Below are 22,673 nucleotides of genomic sequence, written 5' to 3' on the forward strand. Positions count from 1 at the left end.
AACATGGGGCTTTTCGGTTCCCCATATGCGCCAGTTCTGTTTATTGACGAAGCCGTCCAGTAAAAATAAGCTTCGTCAGTAAACCAAATGCTGCCCACATGCATATCGCCGTCATCAATCCTGTGCACTATATCGTTAGCGAATGTCTCTCGTGCAGCAATGGTAGCGGCGCTGAGGGGTTGCCGCGCTTGAATTTTGTATGGATAGAGCTGTAAACTCTGGCGCATGAGACGATACGTGGACGTTGGCGTAATTTGGACCGCAGCTGCAACACGGCGAACGGAAACCCGAGGCCGCTGTTGGATCACCTGCTGCACTAGCTGCGCGTTGCCCTCTGTGGTTGCCGTACGCGGTCGCCCTACCTTTCCAGCACGTTCATCCGTCACGTTCCCAGTCCGTTGAAATTTTTCAAACAGATCCTTTATTGTATCGCTTTTCGATCCTTTGGTTACATTAAACCTCCGTTGAAAACTTCGTCTTGTTGCAACAACACTGTGTTCTAGGCGGTGGAATTCCAAAACCAGAAAAATCCTCTGTTCTAAGGAATAAACCATGTTGTCCACAGCACACTTGCACGCTGTGAACAGACACGCTTACAGCAGAAAGACGACGTGCAGAATGGCGCACCCACAGACTGCATTGTCTTCTATATCTTTCACATCGCTTGCAGCGCCATCTGTTGTTGAAAATTGTAACTACTGTAATTTCGAAAGTTTGTCCGCCTGAAAATGTACTGTTGTCCCAAGCATATTGCAACAAACGGTGTATTTCTATCGCTGCTCGTTTAGTTTTTATTGCTGTTTCAAATATACCGGTCATTTTTGCAACACACTGTAAGAGGCGTGTACGGCTTCAGAGGCTGAGTAATGGCGATGCCGGGTACAAGTTTGAGATAGCGTTATCAGCACCTGACAGAGTTTGAAAAGGGCCTCATGTCAGTCTCCATACAGCTGGCTGGTTGAATCGTTCAGTATCTAGGTTTGTAGGGCGTTCTGTTGTGACAGCAGCCCAATGTTGGACTGCATGGGAACGTGGTGGGAGACACACTCTTCATCAAGGTTCCGGTCGAACATGTCTGACCACCACAATGAAGGATCGCCTTATTCTGCAATTATAAACCCCTTCACACCTGCAACCCGCCATCCGAGGACAAATAATGGATTCCCTGGAACATTCCGCTTCATCCCGCACCATTATCCGGAGAGTAACAGCCTCCGGACTAAGGAATAGCCGTGTCGTGAGTAAGACTGCCGTTTACACCACAACACAAACGGCTACGTGTGGAGTGGTTCCTGACCAATAAGAATGCGCTGCTGATGTCGCCGTATGGGGACCTGGGGAGACGTCCCTTTCTTCCAGTGTTGTGAAGTGGCACACCAGTGTTTCTCATGGCGCCATGGCATCAGGATCCATTGCGTATGACTTCACGTCGTGATCCATCCAGATTTAGGTTTTCCGTGTTATCCCTAAATCATTCCATGCAAATGGCGAGATGATTTCTGTGAAAGGGTGAAAGCGGCTAATTAGTTTTCTGTTCTGTGGTGTTGTATAGTTACATTTACTTGTATTTTGTCTGTGTGGTGATTAGAGAAACAGTTAAGCTCGTATTTCAATTCGTAAGTAATCTCCTAATTCTTGAAAAGTAATCGGCAATGCAAAAGTTAATCAGAAATGGAACATCAAATTCTATTCTGTAATGCCCATAGATGGTCATGCTAAATTTGAGAAAATTACCCTGTTGTCAATAATACAAGCAGTCTGACTGCAGGAAAACGTGAAATATAAATAACTACTAAAACCACCCTCTCTGAAAAGAATGTCGCTGTTTGAATGCTAATTGTATCACACACAAATTGTAAATGGCACACCTGTTCGCACAACGAATAAATGCTGTGCCGCTGGCATCTCCAAACAACTGCAGCTGCTGCTGTTATTCTAAAGTGCGCGTCATTTATGTTGGCGGCCGACTTTAGGTTCGTTCTGCGCATCTGACGTCAAAAAATACAGTCAGCCAATGAACAGAGAACGACGTTGCCAGATCTCGACTGCAGAGCAGAGCAGGGACGAGTGTCTTCAGTTTTAGAAACGTTCAGTCATAAATAAAGTAATAGAACCAAAGCAATGTCTTGATAGCAGACTTTGTTTTATAGAAAGTTTGGAAAAACCATTCTTTATACCAATTGCTTCATTTTCTATTAATTAATTAAACCAAACAAGCAATAAGACTCCTAATTCAGGCGATAGCAAGGAAAGGTGTTTGTATCAATTTCACAAACCGCTTTTTCACAATAAAGAACAGCGGTAATTGTTTATTTCCTATTGTACTTCGACGAAGTGCGAGTAATTCATAGGCATACCAACAGTTTGTCAGAATTTTGCGTGACCTGTTACAGTCCTTATGGAGCGACATAGCAGGATGAGTTGCGCTAGCGTAACGGTTAAGGCGTTGGGTTAGTAAGCGAAAGGTAACGAGTTTCAAACCTTGTGCAATGCTAAATATTTTCTTTATTTAAAAACAATATCGAAGTGTCTTATGGCTCTGAGCACTATGGGACTCAACTGCTGTGGTCATAAGTCCCGTAGAACTTAGAACTAATTAAACCTAACTAACCTAAGGATATCACACACATCCATGCCCGAGGCAGGATTCGAACCTGCGACCGTAGCGGTCGTGCGGTTCCGGACTGTAGCTCCTTTAACCGCTCGGCCACTCCAGCCGGCTGAAGTGTCTTACTTCACGAATTTTATTCGTTTGAATGCAATTTTTTGAAATTTCTAGTGCTTTGTCTCTTCATTAACCCTTTCGCTGCTGCAGTCACGTGCTCCCCGCATTCCGCGCTGTGCGCGACTTTGCCATCACTGCACGGCTCGCCTGTGCAGACACATGGTGTTCCCACTGCTTTGACACACTTACCATTCGATTTCACAAAAACTATTTGGCCCAAAAATTAGATTTTTACACACCTTCTTGACTGATACCTTCCCCCACAAATGACTTAATTTTGTTTCGATGTTCAACCCAGTTATTGTGCAGCATTAAATGTAGAAAACCATTGCACGAAATTTTGAAGAGTTTGCAGAGGTAAAAGTCCATAGCGTATACTTTCCGTATGGTCGATTTTAGTTGCCACAATGTTGAGAATGAAATGTGGACAAGGTACCTAAATTTCATATAAAATTTACTGTATAACAATATCTCATTTAATGTAAGTACCACATAGGTGTCGTATGTAATATTGTGAAATATTCCGTCTTTCGCGACTGTAATAAAAGTTTTATTTACACCGGGCGCGTTTGGCTTTATTTTAAAGCACTTTAATCAGTCAAAGGAAGTGGGAGGAAGATATCAGTCAAGAAGATGCGTAAAAATCTAATTTTTGGGCCAAATAGTTTTTGTGGAATCGAATGATAAGTGTGTCAAAGCAGTCGGAAACACCATGTGTCAGCACAGGCGAACAGTGCAGTGACAAAATCGCGCACAGCGCGGAATGCGGGGAGCACGTCTCTGTAGCAGCGAAAGGGTTAATGCGGCCGTGGTGGCTTTACTTCATGAACTGCGCGCTCCCCCCTAAACGTAAGCTTGCGAATTATGCTATACTATGGCGCTGCTTTTCTTGGCGCGTGCGTCGTGTACAACTGGCAACGCAGCAATCTCCCGCGTCTGGGCGGGAATGCGCGAGCTGCCAAGATAAAAGAATTGAACTACAGTTAAAAAATAAAAATTCGAACTACTAGCAACCTGATGTGCAATGCGTGCTTTGAACTGTAGAGACATCCACAAAACTCCTGTGCTATTAAATCTCACTACTGCAATGACCATTATCAATTAAAGTTATATTATTGAGATATTCGGGAAAGCAACATTATATACATATATATGACACCTGAAATAAAGAGATGAATACTGATTAATGGAGAAACAATAAACTAACTTTATTAAGAAAACCTTAAATCACTAAGACAAAATATTTTAATACTCGAAATATTAAAAATTCACTTTATATAAATAGTGAAAAGAACCAGAACAAATTACAAATTCTCCTTAATTTCTTACAAAGATGTATGCTATCCATCTTTGAAGAAAAATCAGTAGGTCACACATTGTTATGTTATAACATCCAATTCTAAATCCCTGACCAAATTAATTACTACGCTTGAATGTCTCTGGAAATGCGCCATTGACACTACCTTTTGAAATCTTGTGAATGAACTAACACAATATCTCTCCATAAATGAAAAATAATAAAAGTAAACTACTGCCAGCACGCAGCGTGGCCTAAACACCTCTTACTTTATCACAGGAAACAACTCGACTCATCCCCGCTTTCTCTCCAGAACTGCAGTCCACTCACAAGAAAAGGTTCTACTAACAGTCTCTTCTGGTGCAATCTCTTTGGCAGAGAAGTTGCCTGCTATTACTCAGATGCTACTCAACCTTTACTTTTCCGAACGACATCCAAAATATTCCAAAAATTACAATTTTCTATATGAAACAAAACTCTTACAATGGCACGACCGAGTTCCTTCCCTACTCTTGATATAGTCCGAGCTTGTGCTTCAATGGCCAAGATTTCATTGGGACGTTAAATCCTAATTTTCATTCCTTCTGACGGCAGAACGTTACGTCATGAACATCCAGCATCCTCATGCTACTTCTCATGTGGCCGAGTTGCAGTGCCATTTTCTAACAGGACAATGCTCGCGTACACATGACTTGCGGCTATATGAACTGTCTGCATGAAGTTGATGAACTCCCATGGACAGCAAGATACACAGACCTGTCCGTGATAGGACACGTTTTGCCAAAGCTCGCAGATGACCTCTGTCCCAGTATCCAGCTATATATAGGACACTTGCAACAGTTACGGATCTTCTCGTATCACGAGAGGAAATAAAGGCTTATGAAACCTTAATCAACGGGAATGTGACGTAACAGTGCTAAGTAGGACCAAACTGTCAATGTCTTCCTAAATTTGGCTTCATTTATGAACCACTGAAATAATATCACATACCCTTTCAAACTGGGGAGATTCATTTCATTTCCTACTCCCCTGTCTGGGTGCTTCAGTTAGTTCGTAAGGCACTGTATATTATCCACTTCTTTTTTCGTCCACACAGTTCATATTTCCTGTCACTAAACTTCCTAAGTATCTAGAAGATTTTACCAGAGCCAAGGTTTTTTTTTTTCTTTCAATGAAATTTTGCAGCAAACTTCATGTTAGATGATTCTCATCACATTGGTCTTTCCTACATGTATCTTAGTTCCTTAGTATTCGACACTTTTATGACACTCTCCATCATCAATTCTTTGCTCTTTTCCACCTTCTCCCAGTTATTGTCTCTACCTTCAGAAGTCAAATATAAACCTAGAAATGATGGGCAGTTGGAGATTACGTATCCTTGACGTCTGTGACGTCTTGATAGGCACTTATGGTTGCTTTTCTGTGTAAGTAACAAATGAGTAATGGACGACGAGGGTAGCAAAAGTATGGAAAGTGTAAGTCTTCCTTGGTATGGACGAGATGGTGCGCATTCAGAATTTAGAGATTGTATGAAGTTGCAGCACAATATTACCTAAGCGCTCTACGTTCCTTAGTCAACAGGATCCGCCTCACACGAAGCATATTTAAGTGTGCCCTAACGACTTTCATATTACAAATAGCATTGGAAAGCCAAACATTAATCGTGTATCCTCCGACACTCGGTAAAGCCATCTACAGGCCAAATACGATTACGGCAGCTTGAATAACACGTTCGTCTCTTCCACTGTTTGCAATTGGAAATTACACCAAGTTTTCCGCTCCTGAAACGCTTTTACGACTTCTCCAAAGTAGCAGTTTATTTATCGCATTATCTATTGAATACCCCAGTTCTAAACTACCCTGAAAGTTTGCGCATCGTATGATAATGCTTACATATCTTTGAATGCCGCCTCCACATAGGCCGTTAATTAACATACGACAATGTAAGTACACCACAGCTTCGACTGTGGTCTACCTCTGTGTCTCTAAGACCTCAACGCCAGGTGGATGTTTAATTAAAACACTCATTGATCGTATTGTAACGTTTTTGCCACCAAATCACCATATGTCAAGACATTAGCCTTCGCCATGATTTCGAGTACTCCCTGTGGTCTACCCACTGAAGAAAAGCAGGTATTGAAAAACAGAAACCTGAATTGCATTTTTAAGCACAAGGTGACCCATAACCTTACAGGATATAGCGCTGCTCCAAACTGAAAAAAAAGGTATGTCTCAGATTGCTGTTAAATGGTCCATATTTTGTTGTCCATGATCGATTTCGAGGCTTCCAACCTCATCATCAGATGTACCTGTTCACAATGGATGTATACAATAAACCAGTGCGATACGTAGTACATTATATATTGTGCACGTACTAACAAATTTATTGGTATCTTACAATAGTGAAATTGATCACCGGCCCTTATTTTAATATCAGAAGTTTAAATAAATTAGAAATGTGTACAGTAACCGATAAGACACTTCTGCACCGAAGCTGTCTAGCTCGCGCTTTTGAGATTAACATGGTGTTGACAGTTTCGTTATAACTTAGCTTAACAAAAATTGGAAATGAGGGATCATACTATTCCCAAAACAGCAGGAGCAATGAGTTAATGTTGTAAAAGCGACAAAGACGTAAAAATAATTTCCAGTTCAGTTTGACTCTTAACTCTGTGTTCCTTTTTGTTAGTGAACTAGCTGTTCCCAGCCACGCATTGCTGTACCTGAGTCAAGTTAAAAGGAAAAGAAAGAAACGAGGAATCACACATTTACATATGTCAATGTACGGGAACTGGATGCTGTTGCTGTCGTGGTCTTCAGTCCAGAGACTGGTTTGATGCAGCTCTCCATGCCACTATATCCTTTGCATGCTTCTTCACGTGATCTACCCATCTAATCTTCAACATTGTTCTGTAGCACCACATTTAGAAAGCTTCTATTCTCTTGTTGTCTAAACTATTTATCGTCCATGTTTCACTTCCATGCATGACAACACTCCATACAGATACTTTCAGAAAGGACTTCCTGACACTTAAATCTATATTCGATGTTAACAAATTTCTCTTCTTCAGAAACGTTTTCCTTGCCGTAGCCAGTCTACAGCTGTTAGCTTGCCAGATAGCAAAACTCATCTACTACTTAAAGTGTCCCATTTCTTAATCTAATCCCTTCAGCCTCACATTTAATTCCACCACACTCCATTATCCTGGTTTTGCTTTCGTAGAGTTTCATCTTATGTCCTCCTTTCAAGGCACTGTCCATTCTGTACAGCTGCTCTTCCAGGTTCTATGCTGTTTCAGACGAATTACAATGACGTCGGCAAGCCTCAAAGTTTTTATTTCTTCTCCATGGACTTTAATTCCTACCCCAATTTTTTCTTTTGTTTCCTTTTGCTGCTTGCTCAATATATAGATTGAAAAACATCGTGGACAGGCTACAAACCTGTATCACTCCCTTGCCAACCACTGCTTTCCTTTCATGTCCGTCGACTCTCATAACTGTCAACTGGTTTCTGTAGAAATTGTAAATAGGCTTTCGCTCCTTGTATTTTACCCTTGCCACCTTCAGAGTTTGAAAGATCGTATTCCAGTCAACATTGTCAAAAGCTTTCTCTAAGTCTACAAATGCTAGAAACATGGCTTTGCCTTTCCTTAATCTATTTTCTAAGATAAGTCGTAGAGTCAGTATTGCCTCACGTGTTCCAAAATTTCTACGGATTTCAAACTGATCTTCCCCGAGATCGACTACATAGCTTTGCCTTTCCTTAATCTATTTTCTAAGATAAGTCGTAGAGTCAGTATTGCCTCACGTGTTCCAAAATTTCTACGGATTTCGAACTGATCTTCCCCGAGATCGACTACTTCCAGTTTTTCCATTCGTCTGTAAAGAATTCGTGTCAGTATTTTGCAACCGGGACTTCAAATGATACTTCGGCAGTTTTCACACCTGTCGTCATGATTTCTTTGGGGTGACATTATTATATTCTTCTCACCTGTCTCATACACCTTGCTCACCAGATGGAAGAGTTTTGTCATGGCTCGCTCTCCCACGGCTATCAGTAGTTCTAATGGAATGTTGCCTGCTCCCGGGGCCTTGTTTTGACTTAGGTCTTTCAGTGCTCTGTCAAACTCTTCACGCAATATCGTATCTCCCATTTCATCTTCATCTACATCCTGTTCCATAACATTGCTCCCAAGTACATCGCCCATGTATAGACCCTCTGTATACTCCTTTCAACTTTCTGCTTTCCCGCCTTTGCTTAGGACTGGTTTTCCATCGGAGCTCTTGATATTCATACAGGTGGTTCTCATTTCACCAAACGTCTCTTTAATCTTCCTGTAGACAGTATCTATCTTACCTCTCACGATATATGCTTCTACATCCTTACAATTGTCCTCTATCCATCCCTGCTTAGCCATTTTGCACTCAATGTCGATCTAATTTTTGAGACGTTTGTATTCCTTGTCGCCTGTTTCATTTACTGCATTTTTATATTTTCCCCTTTCATTAGTTACATTCAGTATACTGTTACCCAAGCATTTCTACTAGGCCCCGTCTTTCTATCTACTTGATCCTCTCCTTCCTATTTCATCTCTCAAAGTTAGCCATTCTTCTTCTACATTATTTCTTCCCCTGCTCTTGTCAATTGTTCCCGTATGCTCTCTCTGAAACTATCTATGACCTCTGGTTCTTTCAGTTTATCCAGGTTCAAATGGTTCAAATGGCTCTGAGCACTATGGGACTTATTGCTTTGGTCATCAGTCCCCTAGAACGTAGAACTACTTAAACCTAACTAAACTAAGGACATCACACACATCCATGCCCGTAGCAGGATTCGAATATGCGACCGTAGCGGTCGCGCGGTTCCAGACTGCAGCGCCTAGAACCTCTCCGCCATATTGGAATATTATTAAAAGAGAAACAGGTCAACCAAGAGCAGAGGAAGACAGTATTACCATCAAATTGAATGAAAACTTTACGAACAAAAAGTCAGAAGTTGAAAATATTTTTAATAATCATTTTCTAAATGTTGTGGATATAGTAGGATCCAGGTGTTCATTAGAAGATGCTAGGCTGTTAATGGAAGAGGCCATACCTATGCAATTTGATACAATTGAAATCTCACCCACCTCTCCCTCTGAAATTAGGAAAATAATAAACTTGCTTAAAAGCAAAAACTCACATGGAATTGATGGCATTTCCAGCAAAATACTAAAAGCTTGTTCTCAACAGATAAGTAAGATTCTCAGCCACCTGTGTAATAGCTCTCTAGAACAGGGCAATTTCCCTGATAGACTGAAATATGCTATTGTTATACCTTTGCATAAAAAGGGGGATAGATCTGATGTCAACAATTACCGTCCAATCTCCCTTCTAACAGCTTTATCCAAAATTTTTGAGAAAGTAATGTATTCAAGAGTAGCTTCACATATCTGTAAAAATGAAGTACTAACAAAATGTCAGTTTGGTTTCCAGAAAGGTTTTTCAACAGAAAATGCCATATATGCTTTCACCAGTCAAATTTTGAATGATCTGAATAAGCGAACACCACCCATTGGGATTTTTTGTGATCTCTCAAAGGCTTTTGATTGTGTAAATCATGAAATTCTGCTAGACAAGCTCAAGTATTGTGGCATGAGTGGGACAGTGCACAAATGGTTTAATTTGTACCTAACTGGAAGAGTGCAGAAAGTTGAAATAAGTAGTTCTCGTAACACGCAAAGATCAGCACATTCCTCAAACTGGGGAACTATCAAGAATGGGGTTCCACAAGGGTCAGTCTTGGGTCCTTTGTTGTTCTTATTATATATTAATGACTTGCCATTCTATATTCATGAAGAGGCAAAGTTAGTTCTCTTTGCTGATGATACAAGTATAGTAATCACACCTGAGAAACAAGAATTAACTGATGAAATTGTCAATACTGTCTTTCAGAAAATTACTAAGTGGTTCCTTGTAAACGGACTCTCACTGAATTTTGATAAGACACAGTACATACAGTTCCGTACAGTGAATGGTATGACGCCATTAATAAATATAGACCTTAAGCAGAAGCATATAGCTAAGGTAGAATATTCCAAATTTTTAGATATGTCCATTGATGAGAGATTAAATTGGAAGAAACACATTGATGATCTGCTGAAACGTTTGAGTTCAGCTACTTATGCAATAAGGGTCATTGCAAATTTTGGTGATAAACATCTTAGTAAATTAGCTTACTACGCCTATTTTCACTCATTGCTTTCATATGGCATCATATTTTGGGGTAATTCATCACTGAGGAATAAAGTATTTATTGCACAAAAGCGTGTAATCAGAATAATAGCTGGAGTCCACCCAAGATCATCCTGCAGACATTTATTTAAGGATCTAGGGATATTCACAGTAGCTTCTCAGTATATATACTCTCTTATGAAGTTTGTTATTAACAACCAAACCCAATTCAAAAGTAATAGCAGTGTGCATAACTACAATACTAGGAGAAAGGACGATCTTCACTATTCAAGATTAAATCTAACTTTGGCACAGAAAGGGGTGAATTATACTGGCACTAAAGTCTTTGGTCACTTACCAAATAGTATCAAAAGTCTGACAGATAACCAACAAGTATTGAAGAAGAAATTAAAAGAATTTCTGAATGACAACTCCTTCTACTCCATAGAGGAATTTTTGGATATAAATTAAGAAAAAAAATATTAAAAAAATAAAAAAAAATAAAAATAAAAAATAAAGAAAAACAAAAAAAAACACAAAAAATAAAGTTGTTATATTAACTTAAGTATGTTGTTAAATTAACCTAATTATGTCATGTGTTGGAAAATTCGACTCGTTCCACATCATTACGAAATATCGTATTCATGATCCATGGAACTAGTATTAATCTAATCTAATCTAATCCAGGTTCCATCTCCTTTAATTCCTACCTTTTGGCAGTTTCTTCAGTTTTAATTTACAGTTCATAACCAATAAGTGGAGGACAGAGTCCACAACTGCCCTTGCAAATGTCTTACAATCTAAAAGCTAGCTCCTAAATCTCTGTCTTACTGTTATATGATCTATCTGAAACCTTCCAATGTCTTCAGGCCTCTTTCACGTATACAACCTTCTTTCGTGGTTTTTAAGCCAAGTGTTAGCTACGGTCAAGTTATTCCCTGTGCAAAATTCTGTCAGGCGGCTTCCCCTTTCATTCCTTTCCTTCTCTTTTTTTTTCCTACTACCGAATTCCTGTCTCACATCATCATCATCATCATCATCATTTAAGACTGATTATCCCTTTCAGCGTTCAGTCTGGAGCATAGCCCCCCCCCTTATACAGTTCCTCCATGATCCCCTATTCAGTGCTAACATTGGTGCCTCTTCTGATGTTAAACCTATTACTTCAAAATCGTTCTTAACCGAATCCAGGTACGTTCTCCTCGGTCTGCCCCGACTCCTCCTACCCTCTACTGCTGAACCCGTGAGTCTCTTGGGTAACCTTGATTCTCCCACGCGTGTAACATGACCCCACCATCTAAGCCTGTTTGCCCTGACTGCTACATCATTCCCAGGTTTTCTTTGATTTCCTCATTGTGGACACCCTCCTGCCATTGTTCCCATCTACTAGTACCTGCAATCATCCTAGCTACTTTCATATCCGTAACCTCAACGTTGTTGATAAGGTAACCTGAATCCACCCAGCTTTCGCTCCCATACAACAAAGTTGGTCGAAAGATTGAACGGTGCACAGATAACTTAGTCTTGGTACTGACTTCCTTCTTGCAGAAGAGAGAAGATCGTAGCTGAGTGCTCACTGCATTAGCTTTGCTACACCTCGCTTCCAGTTCTTTCACTAAGTTGCCATCCTGTGAGAATATGCATCCTAAGTACTTGAAACCGTCCACCTGTTCTAACTTTGTTCCTCCTATTTGGCACTCAATCCGTTTATATTTCTTTCCCAATGACATTACTTTCGTTTTGGAGATGCTAATCTCCATACCATAGTCCTTACATTTCTGATCTAGCTTTGAAATATTACTTTGCAAACTTTCAATCGAATCTGCCATCACAACTAAGTCATCCGCATATGCAAGACTGCTTATTTTGTGTTCACATATCTTAATCTCACCCAGCCAGTCTATTGTTTTCAACATATGATCCATAAATAATATGAACAACAGTGGAGACAGGTTGCAGCCTTGTCTTACCCCTGAAACTACTCTGAACCATGAACTCAATTTACCGTCAACTCTAACTGCTGCCTGACTATCCATGTAAAGACCTTTAATTGCTTGCAAAAGTTTGCCCCCTATTCCATAATCTTGTAGAACAGGCAATAACTTCCTCCTAGGAACCCGGTCATATGCCTTTTCTAGATCTATAAAGCATAGATACAATTCCCTGTTACACTCATAACACTTCTCCATTATTTGCCGTAAGCTAAAAATCTGGTCCTGACAACCTCTAAGACGCCTAAACCCACACTGATTTTCATCCAATTGGTCCTCAACTAATACTCGCACTTTCCTTTCAACAATACCTGAGAAGATTTTACCCACAACGCTGATTAAAGAGATACCTCTGTAGTTGTTACAATCTTTTCTGTTTCCATGTTTAAAGATTGGTGTGATTACTGCTTTTGTCCAGTCTGATGGAACCTGTCCCGACTCCCAGGCCATTTCAATTATCCTGTGTAGCCATTTAAGACCTGTATTTGATGAGTTCCGACTTAATTTCATCCACCCCAGCCGCTTTATTGCACTGCAATCTATTGACCATTTTTTCCACTTCCTCAAATGTGATCCTATTTCCATCATCATTCCTATCCCATTCTACCTCGAAATCTGAAACATTACTGATCGCATTTTCACCTACATTGAGCAACTCTTCAAAATATTCCCTCCATCTGCCCAAGGCATCCACAGAATTCACCAGCAGTTTTCCTGACCTGTCCAAAATACTTTTCATTTCCTTCTTACCTCCCTTTCGAAGACTGCTAATTACACTACAGAATGGTTTTCCAGCAGCTTGACCCATAGTCTACAACCTGTTTCCAAAGTCTTACCACGATTTCTTCTTGTCCTGTCTCACATGACTATTAAATTTTCGTCTCCCTTTCTTCGATCTCTTCATCATCAGCAGAGCTAGTTGGTATATAAACTTGTACTACTGTGGTAGTCGTGGGCTTCGTGTCTATCTCGGCTACAATTATGTGTTCACTATGCTGTTCATAGTAGCTTATCCGCACTCCTATTATTTTATGCATTATTAAACCTACTCCTGCGTTACCCCTATTTGATTTTGTATTTATAACCCTGTATTCGCCTGACCAGAAGCCTTGTTCCTCTTGGCACTGAACTTCACTAATTCCCACTATATCTAACTTTAACCTATCCATTTCCATTTTTAAGTTTTCTAACCTACCTGCCCTACTAAGGGATCTGACATTCCACGTTCCAATCCGTAGAACAACGGTTTTCGTTCTTCTGATAACGACGTCCTCCTGAGTAGTCCCCAGCCAGAAATCCCAATGGGATTATTTTACCCAAGAGGACGACATCATCATTTAACAATACAATAAAGCTGCTTGCCCTCGGGAAAAAGTGCAGCTGTAGTTTCCCCTTGCTTTCAACTGTTCGCAGTACCAGCATGGCAAGGTAGTTTTGGTTGGTGTTACAGGGCCAGATCAGTCAATCATCCAGACTATTGCCCCTGCCATTACTGTAAAGGCTGCTGCCCCTCTTCAGGAACCACACAGTGTCCAGCATCTCAACAGATACCCCTCCATTGTGTTTTCACCTATGGTACGGCTATTTGTCCGGGGGGGGGGGGGACTGGATAGACGTCCTAACCTCCTTCTCCCCCCTGTCTCTGTCCATTGCCACCTTTCCCTCTCCATATCCATCTCCTCCTCCTCCTTTCCCCTCTCTTCGTCGAATACCTCGTCCCTGTCTCTCTGTCCATCTTCTCATCACCCCCTACCTTTCTCGCTCGCTGTCCGTCTCCTCCTGCCCTCTTTCTGTCCATCTCCTCCTTTCCATTTTTTATGTGCATTTCCTGCCATTCCTCTGTCAATCTCCTCTTTCCTCTTCTGTCTGATTTCGAGCATTGTTTATTCATACTACAAGTTCACATTTTGCAGTAGTATTCTAATCGCAAGCCGGTAAGCCACAGATACTATTTTCTTGTTTGCTGACAACGTTTTACTGTTACTTCTTGTAGAACTTGTGAACAGCCCATCAGATACAGCTTGGAGAGTTTATAAAAACCCCTTTACATTGGTTTCTACGTTCATAAAAATGTGTTATTCAGAAGGAAAATATGATAAATGGATTACATGTTGAGGCAGAGGTGAGTTAAAGTAAAGCCGAAAGGCATAGTCACATATAAAATCTCATCTCCAAAAAAATGGTTCAAATGGCTCTGAGCACTATGCGACTTAACTTCTGAGGTCATCAGTCGCCTAGAACTTAGAACTAATTAAACCTAACTAACCTAAGGACATCACACACATCCATACCCGAGGCAGGATTTGAACCTGCGACCGTACGGGCGCTCGGTTCCAGACTGTAGCGCCTAGAACCGCACGGTCACTCCAGCCGGCTCTCACCTCCATATTTAGTGCACTAGCTATACATTTTTGAGGGAGTACCACACGAGTTGTGTATTCTTAATTTAACGTGGAGGTGAAATTTCGTATTTCACAGTGCGTTTCTGGCATAATATGTAATCAGTTGTCCATACTCGTATTTACCTTGTGAATAAGATATTTTTAGAAACGTTGAAACCACGTTAAATGGGTTTCAATAAACCTTCGTATTTTTAACTGATAGGCTGTTATCTACTTCCACAAGACGGTTTCATTCAACGGTTGCTGCTGCTCCAGCCATGTACAAAATTCAAAAGTTTTACTTGTATATACATTAATATGGAGGTGAAATTTTGCACTTTACTGCGCCTTTCGGCTATATTTTAACGTACCTCTGCCACAACATGTAATCCGGTTAAATGTCTGGGAGAAGTTTCTGAACCCTTCACAATTTACACAGGTGTTCGGCAGGCCGATGGACGATGTGCTCTCGCCGATTCTCTTCAATCCTTAGACAGGGTAATGAGAGAGTGGGATGAAGCCTACACGAGGAAAACGTCGGATGGATCCATTTAGGTCAAGGAAGAGTAAGATTTGAGATGAAAAATCTCGCTTTTGCTGAAGATATTGCAGTAGTTTCTAAGGACAAAACGGATGCAAAGATAATAATAGAAACACTTCCTAAAACTGCAGCTGAAATCGGATTCGGAAACATCGAAAGAGTTGATAAGTTGATGTATTTGGGAGAATGAATACAATCAAATGGGTTAGATAACACCACAAGTAAGGAAAGATCGAACAAAATGCAACTAGCATAAAGGCTCACCCAAAACAGATATAATAAAACACCACTATCATTACAGGCAACAATTAAAAACTACGCAACAGAAATTAAACCGGAAGCACATTACGGATCTGAATGCATAACACTGAACAAATGAGGTGAACAAAAAGGACTGGAAAAGAAAGAAATGAAAATACTCAGAAAAATTTTAGGACCACAAAAGAAAAAGATAACAACTGGACAAAGGGGAGAAATGGAGATCTGTATAGCAACATAGAAACAATCACAGACACAATAAGAAAGAGGATATTAAAATTTTACGGTCACTTGTACAGAATGAATGACAATAGCTTAACGAAGAAAATTTTTAACTGCATTTCCAAATTAAGAAACACCACGGGATAGCTGGAAGAGGCAAGTAAAGACCTGAGAAGACTTAACGTCGCAGAAAACACCATACACAATAGGAAACGTTTCAGCCTACTGATCAATACTGCAAAATTTCCTGTCGCACGAAGAAATTCACGCCCAAGGACGGTGATGTCAAGAGGATGGAGGCAGGTCATCAGCCAAAGCATGAAGAAGTTCTGGAAAGATAAAAAGAACAAAATTATACCTCTGTCTTAGATTCTAAGCTGTCTATAATTGGCCAATTCTGTAGTAAAAAATATATGTAATATTATTATTCTCGTGTCAGAAACATACAGGTACATGTACAGACATTTTATACAGTTATGATTGAATTACCTTTGACCAAAACTTGGCCACTACCAGTGCATTTTCTGTTGCTTGTCGAAGATCATCTTCTGTACAGGAGACTGGACACAATCGACACCGAAGTATGTGGCCAACTGTCTGTTCTTCTCCGCAGTCACACCGAATATCATTCGGATCAGTGTATTCCCATCTTGCCAAGTCGCAGCCCTCCATAGTTGCAACCTAGCTTTTTCAGCAGTGGTTCTAAGTTCCTTTAATGTCCTGAGGGAGCCCTTCCTTGACTTCAGTCGCTGCGGATGCGGCTCAAGCCCATGCAAAGAATGGGTAATTTCCTGTTCCACTGCCTTTCTTTCCTTGGTCGCAGCTGTCTCTCTTCGAACAGGTGGTGGTGCTATTCCTACATATATCTGAGTCCTTTTCAGGACTACAGTTAACGATTGTATCTATTAACATACAAAGCATAACACCAGCCAGAGAAGAACTGCTACGAGAAACAGATATATGTGGTAAAATATAGCCTATGTCCGTCTCAAGAACTTCTCTAGATTTTTGACAGTAATGTTTCCTTTTAATGTATTAATTATTTATATATCGTATATATTAAAAATAGGTATATGAAAAGACGCACGTATCCGAATGCAACGTTGTGTGAAAATTTCGAAGCAACTGGTGAAGGACTTTTGGAAATTTAAGGTTTATCAATCGAAGATTTACAGTTTTATTTACATGTTCCCTTGTTTTATAATTCTTGACTCATTAGCCCTGCTGTTTTGATGGGAGTATCATCGTACGTACTCTCATTTTCAATTCTTATTAAGCTAAGGTATAAACAAAGAACCAACACCACGTTATTCTCAGATACGTCAGACAACATCACTTTAAAGGTGGCTTGTCAGTTACTATATACATTTCTAATTTAGTTACACTGATGTTAATGTAATAAGTGGTCTCGGAATTCCAGCTCCACCCAATCTGTACACGTAGACCATCATGGAATTTTTTTCTTGGAAATATTGACTCATTCAGTAGAAACTGCAACACTAATTCGATGAATACTACACTCCTGGAAATTGAAATAAGAACACCGTGAATTCATTGTCCCAGGAAGGGGAAACTTTATTGACACATTCCTGGGGTCAGATACATCACATGATCACACTGACAGAACACATAGACACAGGCAACAGAGCATGCACAATGTCGGCACTAGTACAGTGTATATCCACCTTTCGCAGCAATGGAGACGATCGTAGAGATGCTGGATGTAGTCCTGTGGAACGGCTTGCCATGCCATTTCCACCTGGCGCCTCAGTTGGACCAGCGTTCGTGCTGGACGTGCAGACCGCGTGAGACGACGCTTCATCCAGTCCCAAACATGCTCAATGGGGGACAGATCCGGAGATCTTGCTGGCCAGGGTAGTTGACTTACACCTTCTAGAGCACGTTGGGTGGCACGGGATACATGCGGACGTGCATTGTCCTGTTGGAACAGCAACTTCCCTTGCCGGTCTAGGAATGGTAGAACGATGGGTTCGATGACGGTTTGGATGTACCGTGCACTATTCAGTGTCCCCTCGATGATCACCAGTGGTGTACGGCCAGTGTAGGAGATCGCTCCCCACACCATGATGCCGGGTGTTGGCCCTGTGTGCCTCGGTCGTATGCAGTCCTGATTGTGGCGCTCACCTGCACGGCGCCAAACACGCATACGACCATCATTGGCACCAAGGCAGAAGCGACTCTCATCGCTGAAGACGACACGTCTCCATTCGTCCCTCCATTCACGCCTGTCGCGACACCACTGGAGGCGGGCTACACGATGTTGGGGCGTGAGCGGAAGACGGCCTAACGGTGTGCGGGACCGTAGCCCAGCTTCATGGAGACGGTTGCGAATGGTCCTCGCCGATACCCCAGGAGCAACAGTGTCCCTAATTTGCTGGGAAGTGGCGGTGCGGTCACCTACGGCACTGCGTAGGATCCTACGGTCTTGGCGTGCATCCGTGCGTCGCTGCGGTCCGGTCCCAGGTCGACGGGCACGTGCACCTTCCGCCGACCACTGGCGACAACATCGATGTACTGTGGAGACCTCACGCCCCACGTGTTGAGCAATTCGGCGGTACGTCCACCCGGCCTCCCGCATGCCCACTATACGTCCTCACTCAAAGTCCGTCAACTGCACATACGGTTCACGTCCACGCTGTCGCGGCATGCTACCAGTGTTAAAGACTGCGATGGAGCTCCGTATGCCACTGCAAACTGGCTGACACTGACGGCGGCGGCGCACAAATGCTGCGCAGCTAGCGCCATTCGACGGCCAACACCGCGGTTCCTGGTGTGTCCGCTGTGCCGTGCGTGTGATCATTGCTTGTACAGCCCTCTCGCAGTGTCCGGAGCAAGTATGGTGGGTCTGACACACCGGTGTCAATGTGTTCTTTTTTCCATTTCCAGGAGTGTAGATGTAAAAAAAATGCACTTGAATAAAACATCCTTAAACTTTTGCGTTTTTAGGTGATAAATGTAATAAAAACATTACAGTTCACTGCCAAGAGCTTACAATAAATACTTACTTTTTTGCAACCAGTCTCAGTCATCAGACCATCATTAGATATCATAATGTACTGAAAACAGCATGCATAGCAATGTAAAACATGGCATCAGTTAATATAAAATTCATTACATGTAACAATTACGTGACAGTAGCTAATTATGATAGGTTTTGTGCTGTTCTCGCTAATTTGGTCTGTAACGAGTTATTTATTCGCACAGTCTCTCACAATTGCTTTCACATTTTATTAATACTTTAGTTCTTTTGTATTCACGTTCTCTGATCGTCATTACGTATACTGAATCGATACATGCCCAGTTCCTCCGGCTCGCATTGCCTCACAGAACATGATAAATCAGAACAAAATAAACAGAGCCACTGTTGTGGAACTCAGAACTTATCTTCGAGTAGAAATACACATTGGTATCGTGTATTTCAGTACACACCTACAGGAAAAATTCATCGCACACAGTGCTTGTTCTGTTTCAGGGACTGGCACTGAAGAAAGGATCAGACATCCGCCAGATGTGGTCCAACTTCTCCGACCCCATCGACTTCCGCGTGTACGTCTTGAACCTCACCAACCCTGAGGCGGTGCACAGAGGGGAGAAACCCATCGTACAAGAAATCGGACCGTACTTCTACGAGTGAGTCTTCTGCACCGCTATGACTTGATCCACTTGTCATTACAGCACGGAGGCATCAACATTAGTTATTAGAAAATGTTAAAGTTATAACTTTCTACGAGAGACGTTCCAGAAGTAAGTTTCGTCATCGTTCTTTCACGAGCAAACTTTATTACCAAAAATAAATACACCATGGCGTCGTAAACTACACATCTTCCACCGTTTTCCGACGTAGTGACCACCAACACCGACTGTTTTTATTTGTTTGGTTCTCTAATTTTTTGCTTTTATTTGTATCAGAGTTGTTTAGTTCTGTAATTTTTTGCTTTCGATCTGTATTAGAGTTGTCCTTGATAAAATATTCTTATCTTTAAAGTTTGATTGTGGTGGATATTGGTCGCGCCAGACCGCTCGTAAATTTTTTTTTAATGAATTAAAACAACTTAACATCTTGTTCATTCTTAGGTTAAGATGTTATAACCTCAATAGAATAAAAGCCTCAAAGTCCTGCTCAGACACACAGCCGAAGGCCATCCTATGAAATGGCCTCACGGTAAGTGAGGTCTCCTTATCAGGGTGATTAATATAGGTTTTTATATTATACAATTGTTTGTTGGGAGGTCTACTGTGTGTAGGAGTGGGGAGGGTGGGTAGGTTTTACGTGTTATGACGCTACTGCATTGGTTTGTGTACGCGTGTTACAGCGCGTGACCTTGATTCGGACTTGGTCTCTGGCGCTCTGTCTCTGTCGTAGCGTGCAATCACTTTGTAGAAACAACTCTGATGGTCCTAGGTGCCCTGCGATGCAAGGAACTGTTGTTTGATCCGCTAACAACCAGTCCTGTACTCAAGCAATGTTGTTTTCATTTGTGGATGTGGAGGGACGCTCATTTCGACCTTCATCCTCCACACTCTACTCCCTTCTCTGTACTGCAGCATCAGCGACCAACCATTTGACGAGGCATGACCTCTTCACCATACACTAAGCCCATGTATCCATTCATATTGGATAACAACACACTATTCCACTGGCGACCACGCTGTGAGTAGACGTCCGTCTGTCATAGTGATTTGCACTGGAATAATCTCGGACACACCAGTCTGGCCGGCCGAGGTGGCCGAGCGGTTCTAGGCGCTACAGTCTGGAACCGCGCGACCGCTATGGTCGCAGGTTCGAATCCTGCCTCGGGCTTGGATGTGTGATGTCCTTAGGTCAGTTAGGTTTAAGTAGTTCTAAGTTCTAGGGGCCTAATGACCTCAGAAGTTAAGTCCCATAGTGCTCAGAGCCATTTGAACCATTTTAAACACCAGTCTGCTGCTACTCTTTGTTCTTCGGCGCTCTACGCATGCGTCGTTCCTCCACTGCTGACGCCCCTTCCGTCACTGAACCAGTGATGTGTGTGGAATCACATGGCGTTTGTTTGCGTCACCTGGTGTACAATCTTCTCATTCAAAAACAGTGGCAAATCTTACTTTCGAGACGTCCCTTGTACTACTTTCCTACATAATCAGACCATGTTGAAGCATTGATCATATCTCTCGACGAACTGACAAGAACCCCAAACATAAATATGAAGATGGTATCTGTTCTTTCTGACAGCTCTCTTAGAATGAAATGATAATTAAATCTAGATCTTAAGCTGTCGACAAGCGTTGATATACATCAACGTGGGCAGTAGAAAATGTGTGCCCCGACCGGGACTCGAACTCGGGATCTCCTGCTTGTATGGTAGACGCTCTATCCATCTGAGCCACCGAGGGCACAGAGGATAGTACGACTGTAGGGATTTATCCCTTGCACGCTCCTCGTAAGACTCACATTCCCAGCTTAATGTCCACACACTACATTCGTAGTGCCCCTGCCATTATTCGCGGCAGACAATCTTACCGAGTCCTGTAAGACTTCGTGCAATGCGTGTGCATCCAGCACAGAAGAAGAAAATCAATGGCCGGTTAGCCTTAACTACATGTCCGAAAGAACAAATACCATCTTCATACAGGGTGTTTAAAAAATGACCGGTGTATTTGAAACGGCAATAAAAACTAAACGAGCAGCGATAGAAATACACCGTTTGTTGCAATATGCTTGGGACAACAGTACATTTTCAGGCAGACAAACTTTCGAAATTACAGTAGTTACAATTTTCAACAACAGATGGCGCTGCGGTCTGGGAAACTCTATAGTACGATATTTTCCACATATCCACCATGCGTAGCAATAATATGGCGTAGTCTCTGAATGAAATTACCCGAAACCTTTGACAACGTGTCTGGCGGAATGGCTTCACATGCAGATGAGATGTACTGCTTCAGCTGTTCAATTGTTTCTGGATTCTGGCGGTACACCTGGTCTTTCAAGTGTCCCCACAGAAAGAAGTCACAGGGGTTCATGTCTGGCGAATAGGGAGGCCAATCCACGCCGCCTCCTGTATGTTTCGGATAGCCCAAAGCAATCACACGATCATCGAAATATTCATTCAGGAAATTAAAGACGTCGGCCGTGCGATGTGGCCGGGCACCATCTTGCATAAGCCACGAGGTGTTCGCAGTGTCGTCTAAGGCAGTTTGTACCGCCACAAATTCACGAACAATGTCCAGATAGCGTGATGCAGTAATCGTTTCGGATTTGAAAAATGGGCCAATGATTCCTTTGGAAGAAATGGCGGCCCAGACCAGTACTTTTTGAGGATGCAGGGATGATGGGACTGCAACATGGGGCTTTTCGGTTCCCCATATGCGCCAGTTCTGTTTATTGACGAAGCCGTCCAGGTAAAAACAAGCTTCGTCAGTAAACCAAATGCTGCCCACATGCATATCGCTGTCATCAATCCTGTGCACTATATCGTTAGCGAATGTCTCTCGTGCAGCAATGGTAGCAGCGCTGAGGGGTTGCCGCGTTTGAATTTTGTATGGATAGAGGTGTAAACTCTGGCGCATGAGACGATACGTGGACGTTGGCGTCATTCGGACCGCAGCTGCAACACGGCGAACGGAAACCCGAGGCCGCTGTCGGATCACCTGCTGCACTAGCTGCGCGTTGCCCTCTGTGGTTGCCATACGCGGTCGCCCTACCTTTCCAGCACGTTCATCCGTCACGTTCCCAGTCCGTTGAAATTTTTCAAACAGATCCTTTATTGTATCGCTTTTCGGTCCTTTGGTTACATTAAACCTCCGTTGAAAACTTCGTCTTGTTGCAACAACACTGTGTTCCAGGCGGTGGAATTCCAACACCAGAAAAATCATCTGTTCTAAGGAATAAACCATGTTGTCTACAGCACACTTGCACGTTGTGAACAGCACACGCTTACAGCAGAAAGACGACGTACAGAAGGCGCACCCACAGACTGCATTGTCTTCTATATCTTTCACATCACTTGCAGCGCCATTTGTTGTTGAAAATTGTAACTACTGTAAT

General features: G+C 42.1%; 1 protein-coding gene across 1 annotated transcript in view; it reads left to right on the forward strand.

Moving 5' to 3' along the window:
* The window catches only part of LOC124551118 (sensory neuron membrane protein 1-like), a 291,988-nt gene that overhangs the window by 80,226 nt on the left and 189,089 nt on the right, over positions 1-22,673 (forward strand). Inside the window, exon 3 of the mRNA XM_047126065.1 lies at positions 19,122-19,279. Coding sequence (XP_046982021.1) covers positions 19,122-19,279 — 158 coding nt within the window. The remainder of the gene's footprint in view (positions 1-19,121; positions 19,280-22,673) is intronic.

This window comes from Schistocerca americana, chromosome 9 (genome assembly GCF_021461395.2).
Source record: "Schistocerca americana isolate TAMUIC-IGC-003095 chromosome 9, iqSchAmer2.1, whole genome shotgun sequence".
NCBI classification, from domain to species: domain Eukaryota; kingdom Metazoa; phylum Arthropoda; class Insecta; order Orthoptera; family Acrididae; genus Schistocerca; species Schistocerca americana.